This window comes from Cryptomeria japonica, chromosome 11, assembly GCF_030272615.1.
Source record: "Cryptomeria japonica chromosome 11, Sugi_1.0, whole genome shotgun sequence".
Lineage (NCBI taxonomy): Eukaryota > Viridiplantae > Streptophyta > Pinopsida > Cupressales > Cupressaceae > Cryptomeria > Cryptomeria japonica.
The window spans coordinates 565,073,724-565,101,630 of record NC_081415.1 but is presented as its reverse complement, the minus strand read 5'-3'; the positions used below and the strand labels follow the sequence as shown (position 1 = coordinate 565,101,630).

Below are 27,907 nucleotides of genomic sequence, written 5' to 3'. Positions count from 1 at the left end.
TCAATCCAATCAACTCATTGTTAGAGATAGTTTTGGGCTTCAAATGGAGAGGATGACAAGTTTGGCTAATCAAATTTTGATATTGGTTGGATGCTTGGGCATCAAATCAGTGATACTGCTTATATTCAACTTCCACTCATGTTTCAAACAACATATTAGAATCCAGTGATGGTTATTATAAGGAAGTGTAAGGTGTTGGGAATGAGTTATCTTATGATGGCTTTCATGAACTTACTCCTATGGTGTTAGGTTTGGGTTCTTCAAAGGGCAATTCTTTGAGTAGTTGACCAAGTTTTTGCAATATTGGATTGTTCTTCTCACAGGTAATTTTCAAGAGGTCTATTGTACAATATGTCTAGCAAGATAGTACCTAGAGTAGAAGGTGCTATGGATCTCCTAGGCTTACTCGGAACCCTGGGATCATATTTAGATTTGGTTTGGATCAGCATGGTGATTTGGGATTCAAGTTGGCATTGCTTGAGGACAAGCAATCTCTAGGAAGGGAGGACTATAATGTCTCCTTTTGTTTTACCTTAATATATAATTAAATGATTAAAATTATGTTGTCGAAAATAAGTGAATTTAATCAACAACTAATTTTAATTATTTAAAAAGGTCATAAAATAATTGTTTAATTAAATATTGAAGATTCCTGAGCCTTTCGGGATTATTTGTATTCAATTAATTTAATGTTGGACAAAGGGTGTGTATTGACTTATTTTGTGTCAATGGAGAATTATAAGAGGGTCACTTTATTATTTCCCTTTTGCTAAAGTTCAATATCAAAAAGTGAGGTAAATTTGAAAAGCATTCTAAAAGTTTCTCCATTCGGTTATAAAAGAGCAAGGAAAGGCTCATTTCTAGTATGCTTGGTTTATTATTACCTCTTGAAAAGCTTTGAGAGCTTCTAGCTTTGGGATTAGCAAGCCCTAGGATGGAAACCCTTGAGTTTTGGGTGGATTGGACAAAAATCCAATTCCATCTTTTAGGTGGATTCACTACAAGATTCATGGTTCCACTACATTGTTCAGTTTGTACATGTTGAAATTTGAGAAATCCCATTCTGAGAGAAATTTGCAAAGGAGGTTTAACGATATTTTGGTATTCTTTGCAATATCATATTGGATGTCATTTTGGAGTAATTTTTTTATAATGTTGGACTTGACTTTATTATTATGAGCTTAGGAATATGGGGTGATTTCTATGGAGGATTTATTTAAAATTTTGGTGGGGAAAATAAAAGTATTGGATGATTTATGTTTGAACTATATTACTAGGTGTTTGAGATAATTTAACTTTTGAGGTCGTGGCTTTATTCTCACCAAACCGTGAAGTTCATTGTTTCCATTGAGGACAAAGATTTGTTCAATGAGCACAATCTAGGCAAGTTGCAGTGAATTTGGGGGTTGATTTGAGGAAAATAGTGTGTGGAGATATGCAGTGAGTAGTGTGTGGTGTGGGTCAATCCTCCTTCTATAAGTTGAGTGAATTTCAACAACATTCTTGCTACATTTGAGGCGTGGACTTCCAGCTCTTGGTCATGATCTTCTAAAGGGTCGTTTCTGCTATATTTTCCTTCTTATGGGTTACATGGTCTAGAGGATGAACTATGTAACACTTCCCTATCCATGAGCAACAATTTCAGATAATAGAAGGGGTATTTGGTTGTCTTGCCCTCAAACTAGTACGCAAAAGTAAAGAATGATTTATGAATTGCTACAATGGTTGTGAACAATAAACCGCATCTACAATAATTGGTCTACATGCTTGAGCATGGAAATTTCTATATGGTTGGACATTCATTTGCTGCACTCTCTATATTGTGCTATGCATTGATGAAGTTGTTTTCCAAATCTGAATCTTTGCTCAATTAATAAGACATTGGCTATTATTGCACATAGCATACCAGTGGAAGGTTACTACAAATATTTGAAATATTTACTCTTGCTATGTGATGCCCCCTCCTCATTAGACTTCAGCTTTCAGAAGGATTAGCCTATCAGTTGACCCTCGTAGGCTAATGGGGTTGGCTACTGTTGACGTGTCTGAAATCGCATTGCTGCAAACTTCATACGGCCAACGCAGAATAGAATAGCCGACTGATTATCCTACTCTCTCTTGAGATAAGGAAGTCTCTAATGCTGTTTTCTAAGTTTGATCAAAGGAGACTACCTCAAGGTTTCTTTTGTCAGGTCTTGACTGCGGGATCTCTCAGTGGCTTGATGTGTTTATGCTGGAAACACAAGGGGGACTTACGTTTAACTGGCAACAAGCTAGTCTGCTGTGATTCTCGAATTATGCAATAAAGAGCAAAAGGAAAGGGTTAGGAGATCTAAAACTAACAACACGGGTATGCGGGTAGACGGATTCAACATAACCAATTCCTGCTTGGCCAGAATAGCTCACAACCTTGCAGGAACGGTGCAATCTTCAAAGGAACTTGGAAGATTTTCAGATTGGAGACGCACGGCTAAGCACTCAATTCTGGCGCAGCTCAGACGGACACCTGCAATTGAACTAAGCACAATCGAAGGCTCAGGTTAACCACACAAAAGGATACACAATCAGTAGATCCTCAGTGGTATGAGCCCGAATCTATCAAATACCTGCACACCCAAAACATAAAGATCTATCTAAAATGCTGAAAGAAACCATGCGAACAGGATGAAAACAAGACAATAAACACCAAATCAATGTTTATATATTGATCTCATCTGCCTATTACAACAATTTCTGTAGCATCTCTATGCTACTGCTAAGATCTAACCTATTCTAACTCTAAAATCTAACTATCTAGCAATTTCTAACAATCTCTAACAATCTAACTATCTAACCCTTTACAGAAGAAAGGCCTCTGCCTTTTATAGATATTACAATTTTGAATCAGAGGCCAGGATGGACTGCATCCAAGGGCCCTGATCTGTCTTCCAGAAGCTGGCAGCTTTGATCCATGCCGAATTAATTCTCAGTTATCCAACCAACAAATATCTCAACTACCAACCACTTTTGGCTTTAATTCAGGTTTATCCGGTCTTTTTGGTGGTTGGGAATAGTTATCCACAAAAATATCTTGCACGGGACCCATAGGCAGTTTACAATAAAGTAGTTTCAGCTTTAAGACTGAATTTTTGGATTTAAATCCAACTGTGTGCCTTCTGAGAATGCATAAACTTGCAGCATTCAGAGTGTTCTTTTGCCCTTTGCCTCCAATTTCGCAGGTGGACTTCATATTTGTTCAACGGCACGGTTCCCAATGCTCGGTTGCTCTTGCGCTCCTGTATCTTTCTTTTCCAATCTTCAGCGCCTGGCCTTGATTTGCGTTTGAGGTCTTTCTCCTGGTTCTTCGATGACGTCCTGCGATCAACCAATTTCATTTCATTAAATCAATTTGAAAAATTAAATAATATAATTTTAACAAACATTAAATTTAGTTACGACGTCTGGCTTGAGAAGCTCTTTGCGGGATGTATCTTGAAAATGCTTCTCTTTCTCTTCGATTGTGAAATCTGATCCTTGGTTTTTTATTTCTGCGTATTTTACCTTTGGAGTCTTGGACGTTTTAAATGGGTTTATGGTGCGATTCTGGAGGTTTGGAGAACTTCTGCAGATTCTAAAACTCTAACTCTCATGCTTTTCTGGTGAATTTTGGAGAACTTAGACATTTTGAACTGGAGATATTTTCGGAACATGGGGAGTTTTGCAACTTTCGACGCTTGCATATATTTCGCAAATTTTAAAGGCAAATTCGGACCTTATGACATGTTTGGCAAATTTCGGAGCTTACACATATTTTGCAAATTGTGATTTTCAAACTTTTCGCCCCAGGGTCCGAAAATGGACACTTAAGTGTATTTTCAGAGCTTTTCACGCGTTTTCTTGGCGAACTCTATCATTTTCGGAGCTAAACCACCCTTTGCAATTTTGATGGGTTTTAAAATTTCGGGGCTGGGGTCCGAAATGGGTGTCTAAGGCAAACTTCGGACGCTCAACGCCTTTTGGCGAATTTACCCAGATTTCGGACCATAAGGCATATTTCGCAATTTTAGAAGAATTTCGGACCTAAAAACGCGTTTGGAAATTTCGCGATTTTAATGTGAACTTCGGAGGTAGGGTCCGAAATTGGGCGTTTAAGTGTTTTTCGAGGCTTGAAGCGCTTTCGCCAGTTTTCGGACCTAGTGCGTCCTTTTATATTTCGCGCTTTTAAACCCAGGGGTCCGAAAATGGATATTTCGGGTTTTCGGACCTGAAGCATCCGTTTTAAAACTACGCGCTTTCTTTATTTTCTTCCAAGGGTCCGAAAAGAGGGACTTAAGTGATTTCGGACCTGGAGGCGCTTTTGCAAAATCGCATTTTTTAACATTTCGCCCCAGGGTCCGAAAATGGACTCTTAAAGTGTTTTTCGGACCTTGAAACACTTTTTTGCGATTTTGTCATATTTAGAAATTTCGGCCCTAGGGTCCGAAAATGATGTTTAAAGTGAATCTCGGGCCTTGAGGGTCGTTTGGCAACTTTTAACTTTTGGCTTCTGGGTCCGAAAATGAGCATATGGAATATAACATTTAAGTATAAGTGACATTTCTTATACTTTAAGTTATATTCCATATATACTTTCAGGATGTTTGAGAGTGGTTTCGGCCCTCCAGGAGTTATATTGCAAATTCTAGTTCTTGGAGGTTTCCTCAGTTTTCAGAGTTAGCCAAATTTCAGGATCAGGACAGAAAGGCACAAACTGGGGGTCCCTGTCCAAGACGGGGATGGGTGTGCGATTCGCACAACAGCTACAAGGTCCATTGTGGCAGAGACCTAGTCGGTGAATGGGTTATTTTCCTACTCCAGAGCTCAGTAGTTTCAGACTTGGCATTTGTAGGGTTTCCAGGGCTCAGTTTCTCATACTTACTATTTATAGTAAGTCAGGGGATGATTGAGAGGGACCCTTACTATTTTTAGTAAGGTAGTCAGATGCGCAGTGGATGCAGTGGTTTACTCCCTGGTTCTGACGAAATCAAGAAATAATGAGTATTCATGGAGTTATGTTATTTTAATTATTAATAGAGTATAATTAATCATTTAAGGCATAATATAAAATAATGTTATAATTGCACTTTATATGAAGGGGTCAAGTCATCCTTAAAAGGGGGCCATAATATTTAATTAATTGTTGAGCGCCTAGACCAGGGAGACTTTTATAAATTATTAAAGTCCAAACTATAAACATAATAAATGCAATTTAATGGCCTTTTAGAGGGATTGATTTCTTAATGAATATATATAAGGCTGCTAGGTAAAATCGATCTCATTCTTTTGTGCATTTGATAACTTCTTTGGAGACTTCTTTGAGCATGGAGAACAGAGACAAGGGTTTCTGCAATTTCCAGAGCTTTTTGGCGTTAGAGGGTATAGCTGCTTCATTGCAACAGCAATTTGAGGGTGTGAGATTATCATTTGAAGTTGCTCTACAGTTGGCTTTCATCGAGGAGTCAAGTTTGTGCAGATTGGAGGAAGAATTTCAGAGTTTTCAGTCAGATTTAAGGGCCTGGCATAAGGAAGAATTAAGTCAGCATTTGGGGTGAATATTTGCACACATATCAAGGCTGTTCGACATGCTTTTTGTAGCCATTATTGCAGAAAGGAAGGTGCTAATGTCTGAAGGGCGATTTTGATCAAAGAAGGCATAATAAATTCCAAGAAAATTAGAGAGAGGGTGCTGGACCTTAAGAAAGACACCAGCATCAATTTCAAAGGGATATACACCAGATTTTGGGAGAATCAAATCATCTTGAGGCTGCTTTTTACCAGCAGAAGCACAGAAGTAATTTGTTCATCTTTTAATCGGGTATGCATGTGTGTGTAAAGACTTCAAAGATAAATGAATACTGAAAATAAATGGTTTCTGCAGTTATTACTTTCTGTATCGATTTAGTTTTCAGTTTTGAGTATTCCTATGTTTTTATTCACATTGCTTTTTATATCAAAAACAAAAAAAAAAAAAGGAACAAATTCAGAAAAAACAAAACAAAACTTCAGTAGTTTTCATCAGAGAATTTGAGTATCACCGTCAAAGAGGACTTGGGGTCTTCACATGCTATTGCTAATTTGTTAGTTAGATTTGATTTTATTGTTGTCAATTCTTCTTAGAACTATGCATGTATTTGAAGAAACCATCATTCTACAACAAAAGGTCATGTATTTGAAGAAACCATCATTCTACAACAAAAGGTCAAATTGGAAGCTTATTTCTTCTTGTTGTTCAAGTTCAAAATTTATATGTTAACTAAGGCATTCAATAGAAATATATCTTGAATTTATGTATCATCTCTACAATACAAAATTCAAGGTTCAAACAATCTGAAACATAAATTCCTGCAAACAAGTAATCTTCATTCTTGAAGTATGCAAACTATTTGACAACATTACTTCATGGAAAAGTGTGAAAAATTTGGGCAAAATTTGGTAGGGGATATTTTGGTCCTCTAAAGAGTACTATTTTTTCTTCATACTCCTCCCAAACAATAGAAAATTGCTGAAAATTTTAGGTTGCGAAATGGGGGATCTTCCTTCCACTTACTTGGGGATACCTCTTTTCAAGGTTCCTATTCCAAATTCATTCTAGACAAGTCTTGAAAAAATTTCAACGGAAGTTAGCCAGTTGGAAAGGCTCCCTCTAAAGTAAGGTTCGTCTTATTAAAACCATGCTTCAAAATCTTTCAATCTATAGTATGAGTTTTCTGTAGATTCCCATAAAGATAGATACCAAGTTGGAAAAAATCTACAAGATATATCTCTGGTTTGAAACAAAAGAAAAGAGATAATTCCTTTAGTAGCTTGGGATCAAGTGTGTGAACCCAAGAAATTTGGAGGTTTGGTCTTGCAGAAAATTATAAACTTAAACTTGGCCTTAAATCCTAAAATAGGAAAGAGATTCCTTAAAGAAGATAGGAATTGGACTAGCATTGCTCATAAAAAACACATGAATGATGGGATTGTGGGCTTCCTTTCTAGCAATGAGCTAATGCAGGGTTCAAGTATATGGAAAAGCATAACTAACAGCAGATTTATTCTTAATAAAGTTACTAAATGGAAATTGGGGGACAGAAGAAACATAAAGTTCTAGGAGGATGCATGGTTGATGGACATCCTGTTGTGATGTTTTTACACATCGCCCCATTGCAAATGGAGACCCCCCACTATTTTTTGCTTTCTACGATAGTGGTAGTGTCTTTGCTATTAGCCTTTGCATTGAATAAGTACAATTGGTCAAGAATTGATCAAGTTAACTCTCTCTCTTTAGGATGAACTGAGGTCAGTCAGTTTTTTGAAATGAATAATTTACATCTCCCGCTTGCTTTAATGGGATGAAACGCTAAATTTGGCTAAGGCATGAAAATTTCCTTTGAATGGAGGCATTGACAACACTTCCTTTGCCCAGCCCAAGCATAATCACTTCCATTTCTCCCAGCATTGTCAGTGGATGCCCAAACCCGATCACTCCCATTTCCATTCCTCACCATTGCCTTCACCATTTTACCTTTCCATTCCCTTCCATCTTCCCATCTCACTCCTTCATCCCATAGCCCTTCCTATCCACCATCTACCTTTCCACTCCCCACTTTCCACCTTTACCTTTACCCCCCACTACCACTTCCATCTCCTTTATATTCCATCTTCTTCCACTTCCTCTACCTCCCTACCTTCACCTACCTAACCCTCTTGCCATCCTAGTATACCCATCCACTACCCCTTCACCTACACCTACCTTCACTTTCACCTACACCTACCTTTACCTACATCCTCTACCCTCCATCTCATACCCCTTACCCCTCTACTTCCCTTAGTATACCTTTCCACCCTACCTCTATCCTATCCTAACCCACCTTCCTTCTATCCTATCCCATCCTATCCCATCTCCTACATTACCTACATTCTTGTCCACCCTACCCCTTATACCTCTCGTTCTTCTTTACTCCCCATATATCCTACCTCCCTTCACTACCTCTTACACCTCCCACATCCTAAATCTACCTTATCCCATGTATGTCCTACCCTTCCTACATCCCCCACCTCCATATCCCTTATGTCTCCCTTTCCTCCAACATCCTCTTCTTCCCTTCCTCACGTAGCACTTTCCCTACCAATCTTCAATTCCACATCCCACTTCACCTCTCACTGGAAGTGGTCGCTGATTTGAGAGTTCATTGGAAGTGGCTTGTTCATGGTTTTAGCCCTCAAGTGGAAGTAAGGACTTCCATCCATCGTTTTTTGCATCTTTTGATCATAATCCTTGATCACTCATTTGGTCAACTTTGGCCGGACTTTTTAAGGTCAACTAGAAGTGCTCTAGGCTTGGTTGGGGTTTTGAGGCCCTACTGACAGTAGTCGTGGATTTGAAGGTCAACTGGCAGTCACCATCAAATTCATGGATTTGCAGCCCAACTGGAACTCATCATGAAGTTCGGGCTTTTCAAGGGGCACTAATAGTGATGCCAAGCAGGTTGGGGTTTTAGCCCCCAAGTGGAAGTAGTCATCAAGTAGGTTGTGGTTTTCAAGTACCACTTGCAGCCGTCACAAGGTGGTCGGGTTTTTTGCTAGCAAATGGAAATAAACCCAACATGTTGGTCATGGATTTTGCTATCAACTAGAATTGGTATCTTCTTCCTTACTCATTCACATCTTTCACCAATCTAATTACTTGTTTTCATTAAAATCATTCACCTCTTAACAACAAACATGTCTTCATGTCTTTGGGCGGGGTTTTGAGTGCTGATTGGAAGTCACTAGGCTGATTGTGGATTCTACCATCAAACGGAAGTAACCAAGCAGCAGGTTGGAGATTTGGACATGAAGTGGAAGTGGCTTCTTCCTCCCTTAAGCCCCTTTCATCTCTTCACAATTTGATCATATGCTGACTTGAACATTTGAAATCATTCATCTCTTGTGCATAAACATTATGTTCATGACCTTAGGCGGGAATTTGGGTGCCTGGTGGAAGTCTCCAAGAGCTAGTCGTGAATTAGGAAGGCAAGTGGAAGTCCCCAAGCAGCTTCTTGTGGTTTTCACTAGCAAATGGAAGTCTTCAAGCAGGATGTCGTGGATTTTGAGGTCCACTAATAGTAATCTTAAGATCTCATTATAGCTTGTTGAATGAACTCCAATGCATTTCTACTCACTCCTAGCAGATTTTACCCATCTCCAACACCATTATCCCTCAAAACTCTAAGGTATTTACTTCAATAAATGTTGATCTTCACCAAGTATATGGACCTTTTCATCCTAGTCAAGGTTTTAGGCTAAGTGGAAGTGGTACATCAGCAGATTGGACTTTTTGCCATGAAGTGGAAGTCATTTCATGCAGGTCAGAGATTTGAGATCCAACTAGAAGTCATCATGCAGCAGATCGGACTTTTGACCATCAATTGGAAGTGCTTTGAAGAGGATGGTCGGGGATTTAGGCACCAACTGGAAGTGAGGATGAAGCAAGTCGGGGATTTGAGGGGTCACTGGAAGTGACCTAATTTATCTCTTTTGCTGCTTCTACCACCTACTTCATCCATTTTGAGGGTTCTTCCTTCATCTTGTAGAAGTAACCTCATCATCAACAAGGTTTATTCATTATTGCTTATGCCCTGACTACTCCCCTCATCAAGCATTCCACCTTGTCCAACAGTTCTCCACACCTAGATTCAGCATTTCAATCTTTGATCTTGAAGGTATGTGATGATGATGATCAAATGAAATGATCATCACAAATCATTCATTTCCAAGGCATTGAAAGCTAAACTGACCTCAATTCCAACTTAGAGAGAGAGACAGGATTTGATCACTACCTGAAAACCTAAGGCACTACACCTCCTCAAGTAAAAGGTTAATAGCTAAAGACACTACTAAACAACTAAGACAACTAACCTATAAAGCGAAAAAAGTGGGTGGCCCCCATTTGCAATGGGGCGATGGGTGAAAACGTCACAACAGGTTGGCTTTTGCCCCTTTACATTAGTTCTATTGATAAAAAAAAATTATTAGAGCTCTTAATTCACTAGACAATCCTATTTCCCCTCCCCCTAGGAAAAGAATTAGAAATGCCAAGATGATCAATATATCCAGCCTTGAGAATAGTTGTGTGTTTCTTCAAGGGGAGAATAACAGAAACCTTGACACCAATAATGATGGAGATAAGGGAAAGGATGAGGATGTTGATTTGGATCATGTGTTTAAGGAGATTGCGAAAAAATTTGGTAAACAATGGAGTGGTGATGTTGATATTAAGGGAAAGGTAGTTGAGAGGTCTAGGCATGGTAAGAGAAGGGATAAGGGAAAAAAGGAGAAGAAATATAAGAAGGTTTGTGAGGAAAGAGGGAAAAGAAAGGTGGGGGATTTCCTTGAATCTACAATTGATGCCACTTTTCCTAGAACTAAGGACCCCTATAGGGGGGCTCCTCAAGGGCTAGATATTTCCCATTACACTTTTTGTGTTCACGGAAGCTATTCTAGAAGTTGTGAATCAAATCATTGATAATATTTCCAGTCTTATGAAGAATCTATTATTCACCATAACCTCACTAAATGGTTCTTCAAGGAAATTAACAAGCTCAATGTTAAAAAAAATTGATGGAGATCCTTATTACAACTAAAGAAGATAAATTATTCTGCAAGCAATAGAAAGTTATGATATAGGCTAGCAGACTTCGTGCTGAAAATTTTAGGTAGGAGGAAAGAATTAATGTGTTGGAAAGAGATGTTTAGAATATCAAAGAAAATCTAAGCAAAGTGGAGGAGGTGAGCAAGTGCACTATTAGAAATATTGCTTTAGAAATCAAGATTCCTAATGAAAAATTGAAGAATCCCTCTTAAGATATTGTACATCCCCAATCTCAAAGTGAAATGAAGATTGATATTGCAGGCCCTAGTTCCCAGACTGGAAGTAGTACGAGAAAGATAATAGAATAAAAAAAGGGAGTTCATCATCCTACATGCTATTTTTTATTCGTAGTAGTTGGAAGCAATTGAGGCTTTGCACCATCTATAGTGGCTTTCTTGAGTGGTGCTCTATTTCTTTTTGCTTTTTTCTATTTTTTGTTTTTTGTACTTGTGCCTTTAAGCCCATGCTTTTGTAGTTCTAGGCAGCTTGACTTTCATTTTGCTGTTCGACTATTTTTCTACCATAGCTCTTCTATCTATTGTCTTAGTTTTTTAATTTTCAAAAATTGACAACCCTTCAAATTTTTTTTGCTTAAAGTTTGTAGTTTTTGTCTCTAAGGCACGTTTTACGAGCTTCAAAACTCGTATTTGTTTGTGTCTAATTGCTGGTGTGTGTTTTTGCCATCCTTGTCTAATTTGCAGTCAACTATGGATGTCTTTTTTCCTCCTTTTTGTGCATTTTCAGGTTTTAAGAAGATGATTGCAAGTAAAGGGAACTTTTAAATTGCTTTACAAGTAAATATGCTTAACTTGCAATCGGGTCTCTAGGACCCGATTGCAAGTTTATTTTCTTTTCTTTTCCAAATATCAAAAGTCGAGCGGTTATATTTTGCGCTTGTGTTGGGTCCTTTAAAACTTGATTCACCTTTCCTTGCATTTTTATTATTCTGCGATAAAGGAGGGTCTCCGTTTTCGTTGCATTAATTTTGGATTACAATAGGAGTGTTCCTCCTTGCTTACTTATTAGAACCCTTGAGTGAAGAGTTTCAAATCATTTTATTCTTGCCATTTCGAGCTGCATCAAAATTTGGGTGAGTTTCCTTTCCATCCCTTAGGGGTTTCAATTCAAAGGTAAGTTCATTTTGTTCCTTCTTTTTGTGCTTTCTTAATTTTCGCCATTGCATCTTTCTCCCATTGTCACGTGCCTTGTTTGTTTGAAGTTTGTTCATGCTCTTCCTTGCCAAGTGTGTGTGGATGCACATTTGATCGCAAGTTTTGCCTTTCATTTGTAATCAGGATTTTGATCCCCAAATGCAAGCTTTTGTTTCTCTTTGGATTGATTTTGATTGCCTGTAGTGGGGATTTGGAACCCTGATTGCAAGTTTTCGTTCCAAGTAATGGCTTTGTTTTGCATTACAAGTTGAATCGCCTTGGTTTGTTGTAATGTCCCCATTTTAGTGAGTCACGTTATGATATGTCGTTAGCCCCTTTTGCTTAGGTCCCGAGGGCTAACCAAGCAACAAAAGGGATCTAGGTGGATTTTGGCCTAGGCAATTCCATTTTAAGGCCAAACCGAGTTCGTATAATCAGGTTTTTGAAAGACTTATTATTTATAGTAAGTCAACTATGGGCGATGACTCTACATTTTTCAGTTTGGGACTTGGAGCGTTTCGTCAAGATCTTTCCAATGAGCTATTGCACAGAGTTTTCGGAGACCGATTGTTATTTTATTTTAATACCTGAATTTGATGTTATACTTATAAAGTGACTATTAAATTAAAAGTACATGTTTATTATAAAGTCACTTTATTATTTTAAGTTGTTTTGAAAAGTGGACTTACCTAGGCTGGACACTTCATGAGAATACATGGGCCTCAAATCACTTGGGGAAAAATAATAAAATATTGTTAGCATTTAATCCCACATTGCTTATGCTGGGAAATCGACTTCCAAGAGAGGGTTATTTATTAGCCTTCAACTAGGACGTACAGGCATGTTTGGATAAGATTAATATTATGCTGTTGGGTTTTCTCGGAAACCTGATTAGTGGGCATGGAGGACGAAATCCCTCTTAGCCAGCAATCCCTACACTGCTGGAAGATACCAGCTTGGGGATTCAATGGAGGAAAGGTAAAACATGATTTGCTTATAGTTGTGTATTTCCATTTGAAGTTTTTAGCATATTGGAAGGGTTCAATTGGAGTAAGTAGAGGGTTGTGCCTGAGTTTTATTTGCTGCTAGCTGAACTGCCCTATCTCAATGTTTAAGACCAATGATTTTGGAAGCCTATGATTGTCGTACAGCTTTGATATCTATTTGGGAGGAGGTCAAACTGTTTGGTGAAACCTATTGAAGTGTCGTACATGCTCAAGAGTGGGTACAGAAGTGTCGTACAGCCCAGCAAAGGCTACAGCAGCAACGTACAGGTCTGAAGGGAATTAATAGAGTGACCGTACAGGTTTGTGGACAGCACAAGGTGTCGTACAGGACTAAGGCTTGTTGAAGGGGTTCCGTACATGGTGTTAGCAGCTACAGGGTGTTGGACCAGTTGAATGAAGGTTATGCCAAGTCTGATAAAATGAAATATCCCCTGTTGGTATTAACTATAAAACAAGGAATATTTGTTGTTCTAGTTGCGTGTTATGCAGTTCTGAAGTTGTCTGTTTTGCTGACAGAGTTTTCAGATTGTTATGAAGACCATCTTACATGAACATTTCATTAAAAAAAAATCAATTCTAAATGACTTCTTAATCAATAGATGACTAGAGATGCTTAAGCAAAAATCTATGGATGATATTTATGAGTCTAAGTCATTAAAACCATGTCCTACAGCAGACTGACATTATGACAAACACTTTGCATACATCCTCAGACAACCACAAATGTAAAGGTGATGTAGATGCAATCCCAAACTCCTTTCTTCTTTATTTCATTTGATCATTCAAAGACATTACATAGGCAACAAAATGATCAAATATAAGGACTATTATTATAGACCTTTTTCAGACAATCTGAAGACAAAAGACAGTCCTAAACTTGGGCATACAATACTGAAAAATACAATGAAATCTAACTTGTAAATGAACCTGGGGTAAAGCGCTATGAAGAAGCAAGCAATATCACATGTAAAAGTGCCTCCAATGTGCCAGTTCTATCCTCTTCATAATTCACCCCTGCTGCTGCAAATGGAAAGTCTGATATTCGATGATGATCAGCAGTATGTACTCCAAACCTCCTCTCAAATGATCGCCTTTATCCCTTGAGAGAAGCGCCTTCCTTAATGATGCGTTTTGATGCCAAACCGTGGGGATATGAACCAAATCGATGGTTCATACTATACAGGTTCGATTCTGATTACAGTCTGATATGAGGCCGATTCCTCCGCAAATCCTTCCCAAATTGACACAAAAGAAATCGCCTTTGCCTTCTAATGAAATCGCTGTCCTCAAACTTAGCTTTTGATGCCTCAATGATGAAAGATGAACAAAATCGTGGATGTATAGTGTGAAGTCGGTTTTGTTATCAGACCTGCAAATAGACCAATTCTTCATGCAATTCGACCTCCAACCACCTTCTAACAATATCGCCTACAAGCGTCAAGGAAAGCTGATGCAAATGGGCACTCAATCTGAGAAATCCGAGGATGCCATGAATACCCCATTCACCATGAAAGCTACAGCAAACTCATTAAGCACAGTTAGGAAGACTAAGGTGTCTCCCTCTCACGATAGCAACCCCTCGGAAGATCTCGCACCTCCTCAGCTGTGCCAACCATCGGGAGTTTTCGTTCCCAAATGATTATCTGCAGAAAACCCTTTGGCTCCACAAGTCTACACAAGAAGAAATACTAAACAACTGATGATCAACAATGAATCACCTCTCTCTATTTATTTCTTTCTTATCCAATCATATGATTCCTTCTAGAAGATCCCTTCTTATCTGGTAGTGCACTTTATTATTATTTTATTACACATTGATTTAATTGCACTTCATAAAATATTATTATATTATAATTAAAGTGCACACGTCTCGCAATACGTGTAATCTCCTTATTTTGCCATAAAACCACATAGATATGAAATGTGAAGCCGTGAATCACTGCAAATCGACCCCCTAAACAATCCTCTTGGCCTACGAGGGTCAGGTGATAGGCCAATCCCGTTAATATCTGAGGACTAATGAGAAGGGGACATTACTAAAAGTTTGTGACAACGTACTGGTATGCTTAGGTTGTATTCTCTGATTTAAACTAGTACCGTTTGATGATCTTTGTAACAAACTGCTATTGAAAATGAAAATATGATGATTTCATTTGCTGAAGTTATTCAAGGAAATCAATAACCAACACTTTCAGTCGGTTCTTGTTTATTTACAATGTTTGTTATGAATGATTTTCTATACTGATCTGAATCTGAAACCACTTAGCTAATAACAACAATCCAAACCAATACATTGCATATTGAGAAACTAATCAGAAAAAATTTAGTAGACAGTTTGCAAGCCAACTGTTCAACAATATTACAGTGTATGAATAGAATACAAAGGGTGGTTAGCAAGGGGGTATCTTACATTTGTATCTTATACTTGTAATTGGGTTTTTGAGACCCGATTGCAAGTCATTTTTTTCCCTCTCTTTTTATGTTGCAAATATGTATGCTTGCAACCAGGTCCCCAAAACCCGATTGCAAGCTTATTTTTGCCTTCCTTTATCATTACACATACTTGTAATTGGGTCTTTGAGACCCGATTGCAAGCTCATACCATTTTCGCCAAGCTTGTTCACTTGCATTCGGGTCTGCATTCGGGTCTCTAAGACCCGATTACAAGTAGAAGATTTAGCACTTATTTCCCATTTTGCATATTTCAATCATGCAAACTTGTACACTCGTAGTCCACCCTTTGAGATCCGAAATTCTGCTCTTGTCATTATCATAATGCATCTTTCAAGCTTGTCCATTCTTTTTCACTTTCTTCATAATAAATATCATGATAGGTCTAAGGTTGGGCATTGTTTTCCAAGCTCTTCCATTTAAAGAAGGTGTTATGACTTCTCCAATAGCCTGTGAAGATGTCTTAACTCTTTGGGGTTTTCATCGCAATGTTGCAAATTCTTGTTCAATGAAAAAAGAGTCAGCTTCTCCTTCCAACAAGAAGATGAAATATAAATATGACAAGTATCAGAATGAATTTTCCCCTTCTCAAGTGAGCTCTCATGTTCATGAAATCAAAGACACAGAGATCAAGCATGTTGATATGTCTGAGTTCCTTGAGAGGGCAGAGGGGTCACCAAATCATAGCATGAAGCTGCTTTTGAATAGCCATATTCATTTGGTTCCCACTTTCCCAGTGGCTGCCTTGGAACCAGAATTTGTTCTTGCCTATGCTGCTCATTTTGACAAAGGATCTAGGACAATCAAAGATGATGATAGAAATACTATTATCAGATTGGATGCAGAAACCATCGATAAAATCTTCAAGGTTCCTGCTGCTCCAGTATATGCAGATATCTTCATGAAGAATGTCCTCGATCACTACAACCAGAAAAGATCATATTGCATAAGGCATATCAATTCAAAATGGCTTAAGACTCTTGGAACATGTTTCTCTCGATGGCCTAAGTTGTATCGATCTGATTTCATTGAAGAAATCAGTGATATGATCACACTTCTGGGAAGGATAATAGGCTTAAAACAATCTAATGTATTTGAAATCTGGATGTACAAATACATTGTGGTCATGAGGAAAGCTCAGTCTCATATCTTTCCGGGTGAAGTGATCAGTGATAACCTATGTGAGAAGCTCTCACAAGTTTCAACCACTCTCACTTTCTACATGAATTCCTACCTAGTGTACATAGCAACATCACTTAGACAATTTTCTAGTTTTTCTACCAAAGGTGACAAGTCACTGGTACCAATATGGAAATATTATGATCAACTCAATTTGAGACCTAGTAGGATTCACTACAAGAGGATGCAGGATGCCTTCTTTGGTTACTTCATGTGTTTGTTTGACAAAACACTTAAGAACAAGAGTGTCTGAGGTAGCCTGGAAGAAAGTGAATGAGTATGGATGCTTGTTCCTTTAGTTCCCAACTTTCACTTACATAAGAGTTGGATGTTTTGAAGGTCATCCATATATGCTTCCGAGATATCCTACTGACAAGATCATCCTGATGGAGTTGGCTAGGAAGCTGATGATAGTTCATGTAGTCCAGTTAGCTCAACATAAGTTAGGCATCAACATATCCTCACATAATCCACTGCAGACTGGCCGATATTCCTTGACAATCTCAGCAAGAGCCAAAGCAATGGAGACGAAACTTCAACAAATCAAATTGAAGAAGTTCAAGGCAAGACAAGATTTTGATTATCGAGGGATCAAAGATAAAATCAAGAGAGCCTTCACTCATGTTCATCGCCTTGAGGATATCTGGGTTGATCTTCGTACAAAGGAAGACATCAGAAAGATGGATTACAGCAGGCTTACCTTGGAGCAAATTGTAGATCTAGATCTGACCAAGATTCCAGAAGGCATGGTAGATGATGGGAAAACTCTTGATCTAGAGTATATTGAGCAAAGGGTCGTTGAAGCTCCTCTTCCATCTCTCCAATGGTTGCAAAAGGAGTGTACTTCAATCTTTGATAGATTTCAACCCATCCTTGCCAACACCAATGCTTGGTTGAAAAGCAATAATGTCAAAACTATAAAGATCAAGGTTGGGGCGGAAGATGATTCATCACGGCCAGTTTGAGGTGAGGGTCAAATCCAAAGAGGGCGCTTCTTCTTCCGGTACTAGAATCAAGCTAAGAGTTAGTAGGATTTTGATTATTCCTCCACAAGAGGTGTCATTGAAAGGAAAAGAGAAGCCTCAAGTGCAAATTCACATCATTGATCCTGAGGATGGATCACATGAGGAGAATGCTCCAGGATCTCCTCCTACTATGAACTCAGATTCTCCTCACACGGCCATCCCCCAATTGTCTTTGGATGTTTCTAAGTCTCCAATAGACACGGATGTGGATTCTTTCTCTACGGTTCATATTGATCCCGTTATGCCAAATACATCTATTTGCACTAATGTGTCCTCATCAATTGCGGAAATACCTATGGATACTTCACATGGTGACTTGGAGAATGTTTTTGATGTAGATCCTTCATATGTCGTTCTATCCAACATGTCACTTCCTGAGATTGATACTTCTACTGTAAGATTTGATAGGTTCATGGTTGAAGCTAGCCATGATTTGTCATCTGAGCAAACACTTGTAGCTGTCCAGACTAAGGCTTCACCTAGAATGATAACTATGGTACAGGCAAAGCTTGTTTCTACACAAACTACAGTTGTTGTATCCAATGCAAGCTCATTAGATTTACCCCCATGGTTGAGTTCAATCACTTCAAAAAGGAAGAAGTAGGAGATTTCTCCTAATGAGTTTGAATTTCAGCAGCTTACAAAATCTAAGCCCAAGGCGCTACCAAGAAAGACAAGATACTTTCACAAGTGGTTGTAGATACTAACAAGATGAAGTATGCAGAGGTAGCAGAACCTCTTGCTGATAAGCCACAAGGAGAAATGCAAATTTATGACTACAGGTTCACAAGGGTGGAATTAGGAAAGCAGACACATGCTAGAATAATGCATGATGCTCAGGATTCGATAGCTTCATTGGTTCAAAGTTATAATGAACTCCTAATGAAGAAGGATAAGCTCAAGGAGGAAAATGCACAACTCATTGTCATAACCCCTCTTTGGACATTAGATTATTGTGATTAAATAAATACGATAATTAAAACATTTATTAATTAACATTTAATAATATGGGGAAATCGTCTCATTTATGAGACTTCACAATTTTCCTCTAAAGTGAGAGGGTTGTCATAACCCCACATCCTGGTGATGTAATCAATAATAGATTTTGTGATTCTTCATCATAATAATAAATTATCATTTATTATGTAATTAATAATATTAATAGTAATATTAATCATTCATTAATATAAAAATAATATTAATATTATAATAAGACTGTCATATCCCCTCCTTGATCGTTATATGTATATATATCTTAAATAAAGTGATTATTAGTAATTAATATGATAATTATGAAACCAAAGATTATTTGTAATGATTAAATATTATTATTTTTTAATTAATATATTTATTAACATTTATTATTAAACTTTATAGTTTTATCTTATAATATTACAGTGCTTCAACTAAGTAAAATTGGAGTACATAATTCATCCACTTAGTTATGGATGCGGAGAACGATAAGGATGTGGTCTTTATGCAATCCAATCTTCATCTATTTTGTAATGTCCCATTCCCGAACTAAGGATAGTTACCATAAGCATTACCCTCTGAGATCATTCAAATTCGAGAAGTCTCCCATGGAGACGAATTTGTAAATCAGATTCGAAGAGAGATCAAACGATCTTTATGATCATTATATCAACTATCTCCAAATGGGCGATCCTGTAGATTAATGTCTATTGCGAACGAGTCAAAAAGAGAATAAGGAAGATGATCCCAGCGATTGGAATGTAACAACAAGTCTTCAACGTATACATACTTCTGCTATCTCAAAGAATAAATAAATGACGCAGCAATACTATACCTAAGACCAAATGATTCACTACGCAGTTACGTGAAAGGATGGTCAATACATACTTAGCGAACATAAGTCAATATAATTACGGGACATTGCAAAGATCTTTTTCGTTATATCAACACTAACATTCTCTCTGAAATAACCATTCACTAGAACAAACCACCTAAAAGAAAATGTCATCATCCAACTCCAAAGGCATTCCTAGGATGTTTCATACATTCAGTAGTTAAGACTATCGCTGTCCAAGAAGAAGCAAACATTTCGATCAAGAGTTAATTAATTGATGAATGATATGGTTAGTAAACATGGAAGAGGTCCAATTAGACTAATTAAGTCTGTTTGCAAGGGACATGGCTGTTGAGATACAACTTCTCACATTATGGCCATTCGATGCATATTAAGGGAGAATCACACACTCACCAAGAAGGGGGGTAGAGTATCGGAAAAAAACAGAAGATCCTTGAGCTGTAAGTGCGTTGAGTGTCGAGTAAAATTATGAGAATATAAAATCAGGAAAAAGAAGGGAAAATAGATGGGGGGGAAATGATTATATATAGTTTGTGCTCCGGGGTATGCATAAGGGATGTGCTTAATACGTATGGCTAATATATGAAGCCTGACAATGCAGCCAGCAAGGATAGGAAAAGCTCAGTGACAGGTACGTGGGGAAAGGATTTCTGATTTTATGGAATATAACAGCCAATAATTCTATATATTAAATCTTATATGAATTTAATAAAATTAGTGGCATTAATATGGTATAAAAGTTTATATATATATATATATATATATATATATATATATATATATATATATATATATCAGTTAATGAATCAAAGGTAATCAAATTCAGTTTGTATAAATTGTTGTAATACTGTAAACTCATATGGTGTTAATAATATAAGGAATATAAATATAGTTAGATGTTCAGTAAGGGGACGAATACTATCAAAGAAGTTCAAATTACACCATTGGCAATCAACTACTGTTACTGCAGATCAGTAATTGGTGTCAGCATCCTATGAGAGTAAATTCCCCTTCCCTCATTAGGATTAGGGAATAAGCTAAGATAGAACTTAATGTAATGAAAGTTAAATGAGTTATAATACTAATTCATGTAATAATTTAAGAAAATATGAATCAAAGCATAAGAATGTATAATAATATATGTTAGTTATTAGTAATTGGTAGCCCTCTTAATAGGGGACATTACACTCATCTTAGTGATCCAAAAGATCACTAATTCTTCAGAGAAGGTTGATCCCTTAACTTCCTCCATTTCCAATGAGTCCATCAAATAGGTTGGAAAGGTTGCTCAAAAGGCCAAAGCTATTGATTCTTGGGTAGATCAACTGGTTGATCAAAGTACTCAGGTGGTGAAGAAAGCCTTACTAGTGCTAGGCAATGTAAGGACAATAAAGATGAAATTGAACCAGACTTTAGAATCTTTTAAGCAAAGTCTAGAATCTATTGAAAGAGATTTGAAAATTTGGCATGAAATGGATCAAGTGAAGTTGGAAATTTTGTACAACCACACTGTGATACCAAACAGGGAAAGGTATATTGAGTTTGAGGAATTTTTTATCAATAGGTCATTAGTTGTCAAGGACTTAATTAAAGATATTGAAGCCGATCTTGAAATGAATACTGAAGTGGAGCAAGATATTATCTCCAATTTTGATAAAATGAATTGTAAGATGGTAGGTCAAAATGAAGAGTTGCTTCCTGAGAACATAATATTTTCTAAGTTGGTGTCAAAGCTTCATCAAGAACTTGATCAGAATAGTTTTCAATGGCTTTGATCAATACGTTTGTGAATTGCCAAGTTTTCCTTGATAAGATGCAAATTGTTCTTGAAGAGCATAGAGGAGCAACGGTGAGATATTTCGATGTCATTATCAAAACTATTGTTTTTGCAAAGAACACAATAGGTCCAAATCCTAATGAATTGCAAGAATCAATCAACAAGTTTCAAGCTTTCATGGCCAGAAATGGAAAAGAACAAGAAGTGTCTCCTAACATTTAAATTGTGTTTTTTTTTTTTATTTATTTTCCTTTTGACAAATTACATGTATTATCAAAACTTAAAATTACAGGTAGTCTCATTACTTGTAATCTTTTAACTTGTAATTACATGTAAACAAATTACAAGTTGAAACACAATAGGACTGTTGTAATCTTCTAACTTGTAATTACATGTAAACAAATTACAAGTTGAAACACAATAGGACTGTATTTATTGGAGGGTGCTCTATGTAATTTTTATCTTTTTAGCAAGCAAGAAAATTCTACAAAAATTTACAATCATAGAGACTTTGTGTTTTATATTTGTAAATTGGTTTATCAAGCAATATCAAGAAGGCATTTGAGTTTCAAAAGTTGTGTTGAGAGTTGAGACCTTGTTCATATATCCATTGTGTTCTTATTTCATAGGTATATACTTGTTTGCATATCCTTGAGATTCTAGTGAAATTGTTAAAAAGAAATTTAATCTGATTTCTTACAGTCTTTGTGCTGCAAATATTAAGGATTAAATTAGCATAGTTAAGTGTTCATGATAGGAAGAAGCTACAAGACTTTGTGCTTGTGATTGTTCTTGTTCATATCAATAGAAGTGCATTATATTGACAAAATTTGAGCTGTTGTAAGTTGTATATTGTTGTCATACAAATCATTCTAAAAGGTAGATAGGACAGTAGATAAGTAAAGACTTTGAGCTTTGCTTCTATATTCTCATCCCGAGGAAGTGACGAAAGACTTTGGGCTTTCACAGAAACTTCACTTCCTTTTCGTATAAGCGCCTTCGTAATTGTTAAAGTTTCTTAAGTTGTTGTATTTGTTTCTTAATTGCAATTTCTTTTCTGAAAAGAGAAAAGAAAATCTTCTTTTCTAAAGAAAGAGAAAAGGGTGTTGTCCCACCTAAGTTAGATTAGTGCTTATGTATCATAGTGCTTAAAATTAGGAGAGTTTTTAACTCACATGTTGTGGATGAAACCACAATTTTGCACGCCTCCCCAGATGTAAAAAAATTTCAACCAACACTATCTATATATTTTAAGGTTTCAAGCCCTTTCAAAAGCTATTTTACCTTTCAATCAAAAACATCAATATCATGATATTCACATAAAAATTCTAGATAATTGATAATCTATTGATTGAAGAAGATTAATTTGAATCTGGATTTAAATTAGTATTTTGGAATTTCCATACAAGTATCTGAGACTTTTTAAATAACATAAAAAAACTTTCCAAGTGATGCTTAGAACAAAGATGTCCTCATGTGACACAATTCTAAAGGTATGATGGGAGGATTTCATTATTAGAAACAATAATTAGTTTGAGCAATCCATTCAATGAGCACAAATTTTGTTTCGAAGGTAGATTTCCACTCTATGTAAACATTGGTGGTAGCAAAAAAGTATGTGAGCGAATTTTGTTGTGATCATAGTTCCCACTTCTTGCAAAATTTGGTAAAACCCAGGATCAAGTTAATATTTGAGAAGTATTTGGCACCTCTTAGTTGACCTTGAAATCATCAATTAGATGAAGTAGATACCTGCTTTGTGCAGTTATTTTGTAGAGTACCCAGTTATCTATGTAGAGCTATCATTCATCTTCATTTTTGGGGATTAGAAAAGCTAAGCTGCAGATAAGTTTTAAAATCAATGTTTCCATATATAAACCATTTGATTGGCACTCTTAACTATTTAATTTCTATTATACTTGTTCCATTCATTGAGGCAACTAGGGAGTTAGAAGTCTAGGTGAAATGTCATTGCACTCTTTGAAAACATCATGGTAAGCATCCAAAATTTATTTCATTGCTTCAATTGGAAAAAAATTTACAGTTCTCTGTTTCCAGTTTTGTGATGATAAATATTATAAGGCCAAATTACTTGTTACTATAGACTGGTTTAACTGCTACACTGCCCATGATAGGGGTGTTTCCTAATGAAGAATTTTTCTCTGTCAACTTTCCAAAATCTGTACTTATCGTCATATCTAATTATAAATGAAATGTGTCTCATGTTAGTAAGAACAACCCAAGAGGAGCTCATGGAAATCCATGATGTCGATCACATTAAAGTGCATCAATCAAGGGTTCCATACAAAAGTGATCTAACAAGCTCTATTGGTACATATTAAAAAGCCAATTCTGTTCATCTAGCCAAGATTGTAAGCTTGGTAGTAACCTATCCGAGTAGCAGAAATAAGATGGAATTCTTCCAGGTTGAATTATCAATGATCAAGTTAGTTGATTGACTCTTAATCTCAAAGTTACCTGTGACTAACATTTTCTTGTTGCCTAGGGAATATTTTTTAGTCCTCAATGCTAGTGGCAGATCAGGAGTATCGAGATTGCAGACTTTAACAGGTTCCTTTTCATCTAACACTGTCCTCCATTGTAAGCATAACTTTAGTTTTCTGTTCTTTTAATTTTAGATGTGTTTTATAAAAGGAGCTATAGCATTTGTGGTAAATTCAATGCTATTAAGGCTGACAGCATTGGAAATTGAGCCTATGGTGTGACATAAGTATACGAGGATGAAACATGAGAGGACCATTATATGATTTGGTTAAGCTTTCAACTTTCTAATGCCAGTGAAAAAAATTGTTCCAATGAAGTAATGATGACTAAATACATGTCATCATGCAAGTCTCATGGAGAGGGCAGCCAGGTTTTAGAAAATTCAAGATTTAAGGTAGTTATCTCTTATGAAGTGAATTTCAAATCTGGCTTGTGTGTTTTGTTTTTGTATCAATCTCTATTAGCCATTACAATGCTTCTGATGCCATAGGACTTTAACTTTGATATTTTAGGGTTTAAGTATAATTTGGTCATTTATCCTAGACTTCTAGCGTTAAGCATTCCACACATTTGAATAGACCCATTGCCCTTTCCTTGTTTATCTAGTTCGTTAATATCCCCTACAAATGGTTTGGGACATTTTACCCTACCACTTTGTCTAAATTATTCTTCATTTCTTGGTAATATTAATGTTAGGAATTCATTTATCTGCACACAAATCTAAGAGGTAAAGCATTGTGATAGTTTATGCAAGTTCCCAGGTTTAGAAATAGAACGCTCTGTGTATTACCACTATGATCATTTATAATATGCAACTTTCTTTCTCATTACTCATGGACTCATGGAAACCTTCAGAGACTGATAAGAGTTTTGGAGATCCCTTGCATTGTCTCATACATCCATTTATTGTTCATCTACATAGAAAGTGCAAGATTGTTTCCTAAGGATAGATCTATGATTAGAAACAGCAGAACACAAATAATGCATTAGGAAGTGAAATTGAAATCAAATTCTGATATATTATGTGGGAATAGAAAACTTACTTGTGGTATGCTCTTTAACAAAAACTTCACCAAAGTTGCAGGAAAAGCTGCAAAAGAGCATGGAAGAGAATTTGAGGATTATGGTTATCATATATTATGACTATTAAATGGAAAGAATTTTATATAATGAAGATGCAATTTATTGGCATGTGTGTGTGTGTGTTTATGACAATGCTAACACATGATTACTGATAGTGGCAGATAAAATAAATAAGAAATGGCATGTTCTGTTCTGCAAAGCTAAAGAAAAAACAAGGGAAAGATTGTCAGACAATAAATATATCTCTTTCTTACCTAGAAATTTCACGTGACGGACAATATTAGTTGCTATCACTCCTGGATGCAAAGAATTGACTGTTATATTGGCTTCTTCATCCTGATTTATAAAGAAAACTTAAGTTTCCATGTAATCCAAAAGTAACTAGCATTAAATGTAGTTAGGAAAAGTTCAAATTACTTTAAGACGCCTTGCGAGTTCATTTGCATGTAAGATGTTTGCAAGCTTTGACTGCCCGTAGGCTTGAAAAGGTGAGTAACTGTTGTTAAAATCATAAAAGAAAAGTTTTAAAGAAATTATCAACTTGGTAAATCTATACAACTGTATGAAAAATGTTGTAAACCAAGACCACCAAACTTATACAGCCTACTAATTAGTGTAAAAATCCATAGACATAATCCATGAAAATATCAAAATTAAACTAACCTTGATTTGTCATTAATCTTATCAAATCGAATACCCTCTTGAGGTGCTCTTTTGTGAGCAGTAGAGGAAACATTTATAATTCTCCCCTGAATTCCAGTCTCTTTAGTTGTGGCCTTAAGCTTGTCCAACAGAAGATTTGTCAATAAGAAGTGGCCTGCAAAATATCACTAACATATCAAAAAACGTAACCTATTACTACATTCATAGGAGTCACTGCAAAGAACAAGCAGAACTGTACAGACTTGCTCATTAGCCTAGGTTTCCTTAATAAGTCCTATTACACTCATACAATGTCATCCATTCTAAAAGTTATTTCTCAACAAAGCAAAAAGATACAAGCAAAATTTCATGCAAATGCTCACCAAGATATACCTTCACTGGAAATCACTCATACGAGTCTGTCATAACCCCTCCTTGGACATTGGATTAAATAAATACGATAATTAAAACATTTATTAATTAAATTGGAAAATCGTCTCATTTATGAGACTTCACTATTTTCCTCTAATATATAATTATTAATGTTTATTATTATTTGTTATTATTATTAGTTATTATTCTTATTTATATAATAACTATCAACGATCATGCACATGAAAAGCCAAACAGCCACAATGGAAAGGATACGATTATGTTAATAAGGAGGTGCAATCAAATGTGAAAGGGTGCGATCTTGTATGAAGACACTAAAAAGAATTACGATTTGTTTTAATTCGGGGACTGGTCAAAATAAAGGAAATGTTTGATTTATTAATAAATAGTGGTTAATAAGAAGTGAAATATGAGATTATAACAAAGATAAATGAAAGACAAGCGACCAAGAGATTATAAAGGTGTGATTCTATGGCAGCGCTTAGTGTCATCTTCGAAAAGTGCGATTTGAAGATTAATTAAAAGATACAAATACAGATATAATAAAGTTTTGTTTTGACTTTGTAAAATAATAAAAATGTGATTACCTAATCAACGGTAACGTGTCATGAAGAAATGTAATTAGTTTCAAAGAGATGTAACCTCTCATGAATGGTTACGTGAAAGATATATGAGGGGTGAGTGAATAATTCTGAGGATATAAGGCAGAAAATAAAGAAGTTCTCATACATGTGAAGCATGGAATTATACAGTGTGAAAAATATATGGAGGCAGTGGTAATTGTGAGAAATTAGAGTGCAATAAGCATGACACTCATATGAGATATTTAGTGGCAGACATGTCAGATCTGTCTGTTTTTACAGCCACCCTTATACTAACAATTTATGTTTTAGGCAGTGGTGGTATTAGTGATTTATAGTAATATTAATATAGAGTGCAATAAGTATGACACTCATATTAGATATTTAGTGGCAGACCAGATCTGACACATGTCAGGTCTGTCTGTTTTACAGCCACCTTTATACTAACAATTTATGTTTTAGGCAGTGGTGGTATTCGTGATTTATACAAAAAGGTAATTAGTAAATATATTAATAATTGGTAATTAATAAATATATAAATGATTTATAATACAATATAATGTATTTAGTTGTTTATATATATGATGTAATAATACTATATGAATGATGTAATATCAATAAATATGCATATAGATATAAATAAACATATACATATATTTGTAATATAATGCCGTAATCAGACATAAAAATATTAGATTGTAAAAGAACTCATAAGATAATAAACAGTAAGAAGAATATTGTTTGGATATAATCCTTGCTACTGCTGTCAATATTCACAAGGTTGGGAATTGAGATGTTCCAAAGAAGGGCGGTCTAAATCCAATTAATAGGATGGATCCCAAGACAAAGTAGGGATCAACAACCCATAAACCTTGAGGGCATGGTCCCGAGATAGGTAAGGGCGTGGATCTGTAAATTTATTATGGATGTATGATAGATTAACAATTTATCTATTAATAATTAATTGATCGAGCTGCGGAATATCATTGATTTGACGCACGTTAAGGTGGAATTGTCTCCAAATATACTTAGTTAAGTTATAAATATATTGGAAATCAATTAATTATGGTTAAAACTGTCTTGAACCTAGTTGGGGACATTACAAATGGTATCAAAGCTATGATCTTGCCATCCTGTAGGCTAAGATTGAATCAACGAATTATTCTAGTCAATAAACAGAGGCAAATACTATGACCGATAAGCAACGAGGTCTCCATCTCGTAAGATAAATTTAAAATATATTATTATCAGCCAAATAGATATTGAATGGGTATGACTTCAGAGTAATTCAAATTAGAATATGGATAACTAGGCATGTCCATGTGGCATTTAAAATACTTAATATATATATATATAATAATGACAAATAAAAAATAAAAAATAAAAAAATATAACAAATAAGCTAGCATTTAAATTGAGAATAAATTAATCATAAATTCCATATGGACCATTAGTGAGGAAATAGGGTAGAGCAATGAGGTTAGCAGATGTTAGGCCTCTGTCAGGTACATCACCCGCTATGGCGACTGTAGGTTTGCCATTAGTGAGGCCAAGTGGGAGTAAAACACTCTTGGGCCTGATAAGCGCTACGGGCATCTCATTGCGTCTAAATCCTTTGATCTCACTGAGGAAGTGAATACGGAGAAGGCTAA

General features: G+C 36.1%; 1 protein-coding gene across 1 annotated transcript in view; it reads right to left on the bottom strand.

The window, feature by feature from the left end:
• LOC131026660 (short-chain dehydrogenase TIC 32, chloroplastic) overlaps positions 1 to 27,907 on the bottom strand; it is a 141,535-nt gene that overhangs the window by 43,436 nt on the left and 70,192 nt on the right. The window contains exons 4-7 of the mRNA XM_057956583.2: positions 25,303 to 25,456; positions 25,057 to 25,135; positions 24,894 to 24,975; positions 24,600 to 24,646 (exon numbers count right to left, since the gene is read on the bottom strand). Coding sequence (XP_057812566.2) covers positions 24,600 to 24,646; positions 24,894 to 24,975; positions 25,057 to 25,135; positions 25,303 to 25,456 — 362 coding nt within the window. The remainder of the gene's footprint in view (positions 1 to 24,599; positions 24,647 to 24,893; positions 24,976 to 25,056; positions 25,136 to 25,302; positions 25,457 to 27,907) is intronic.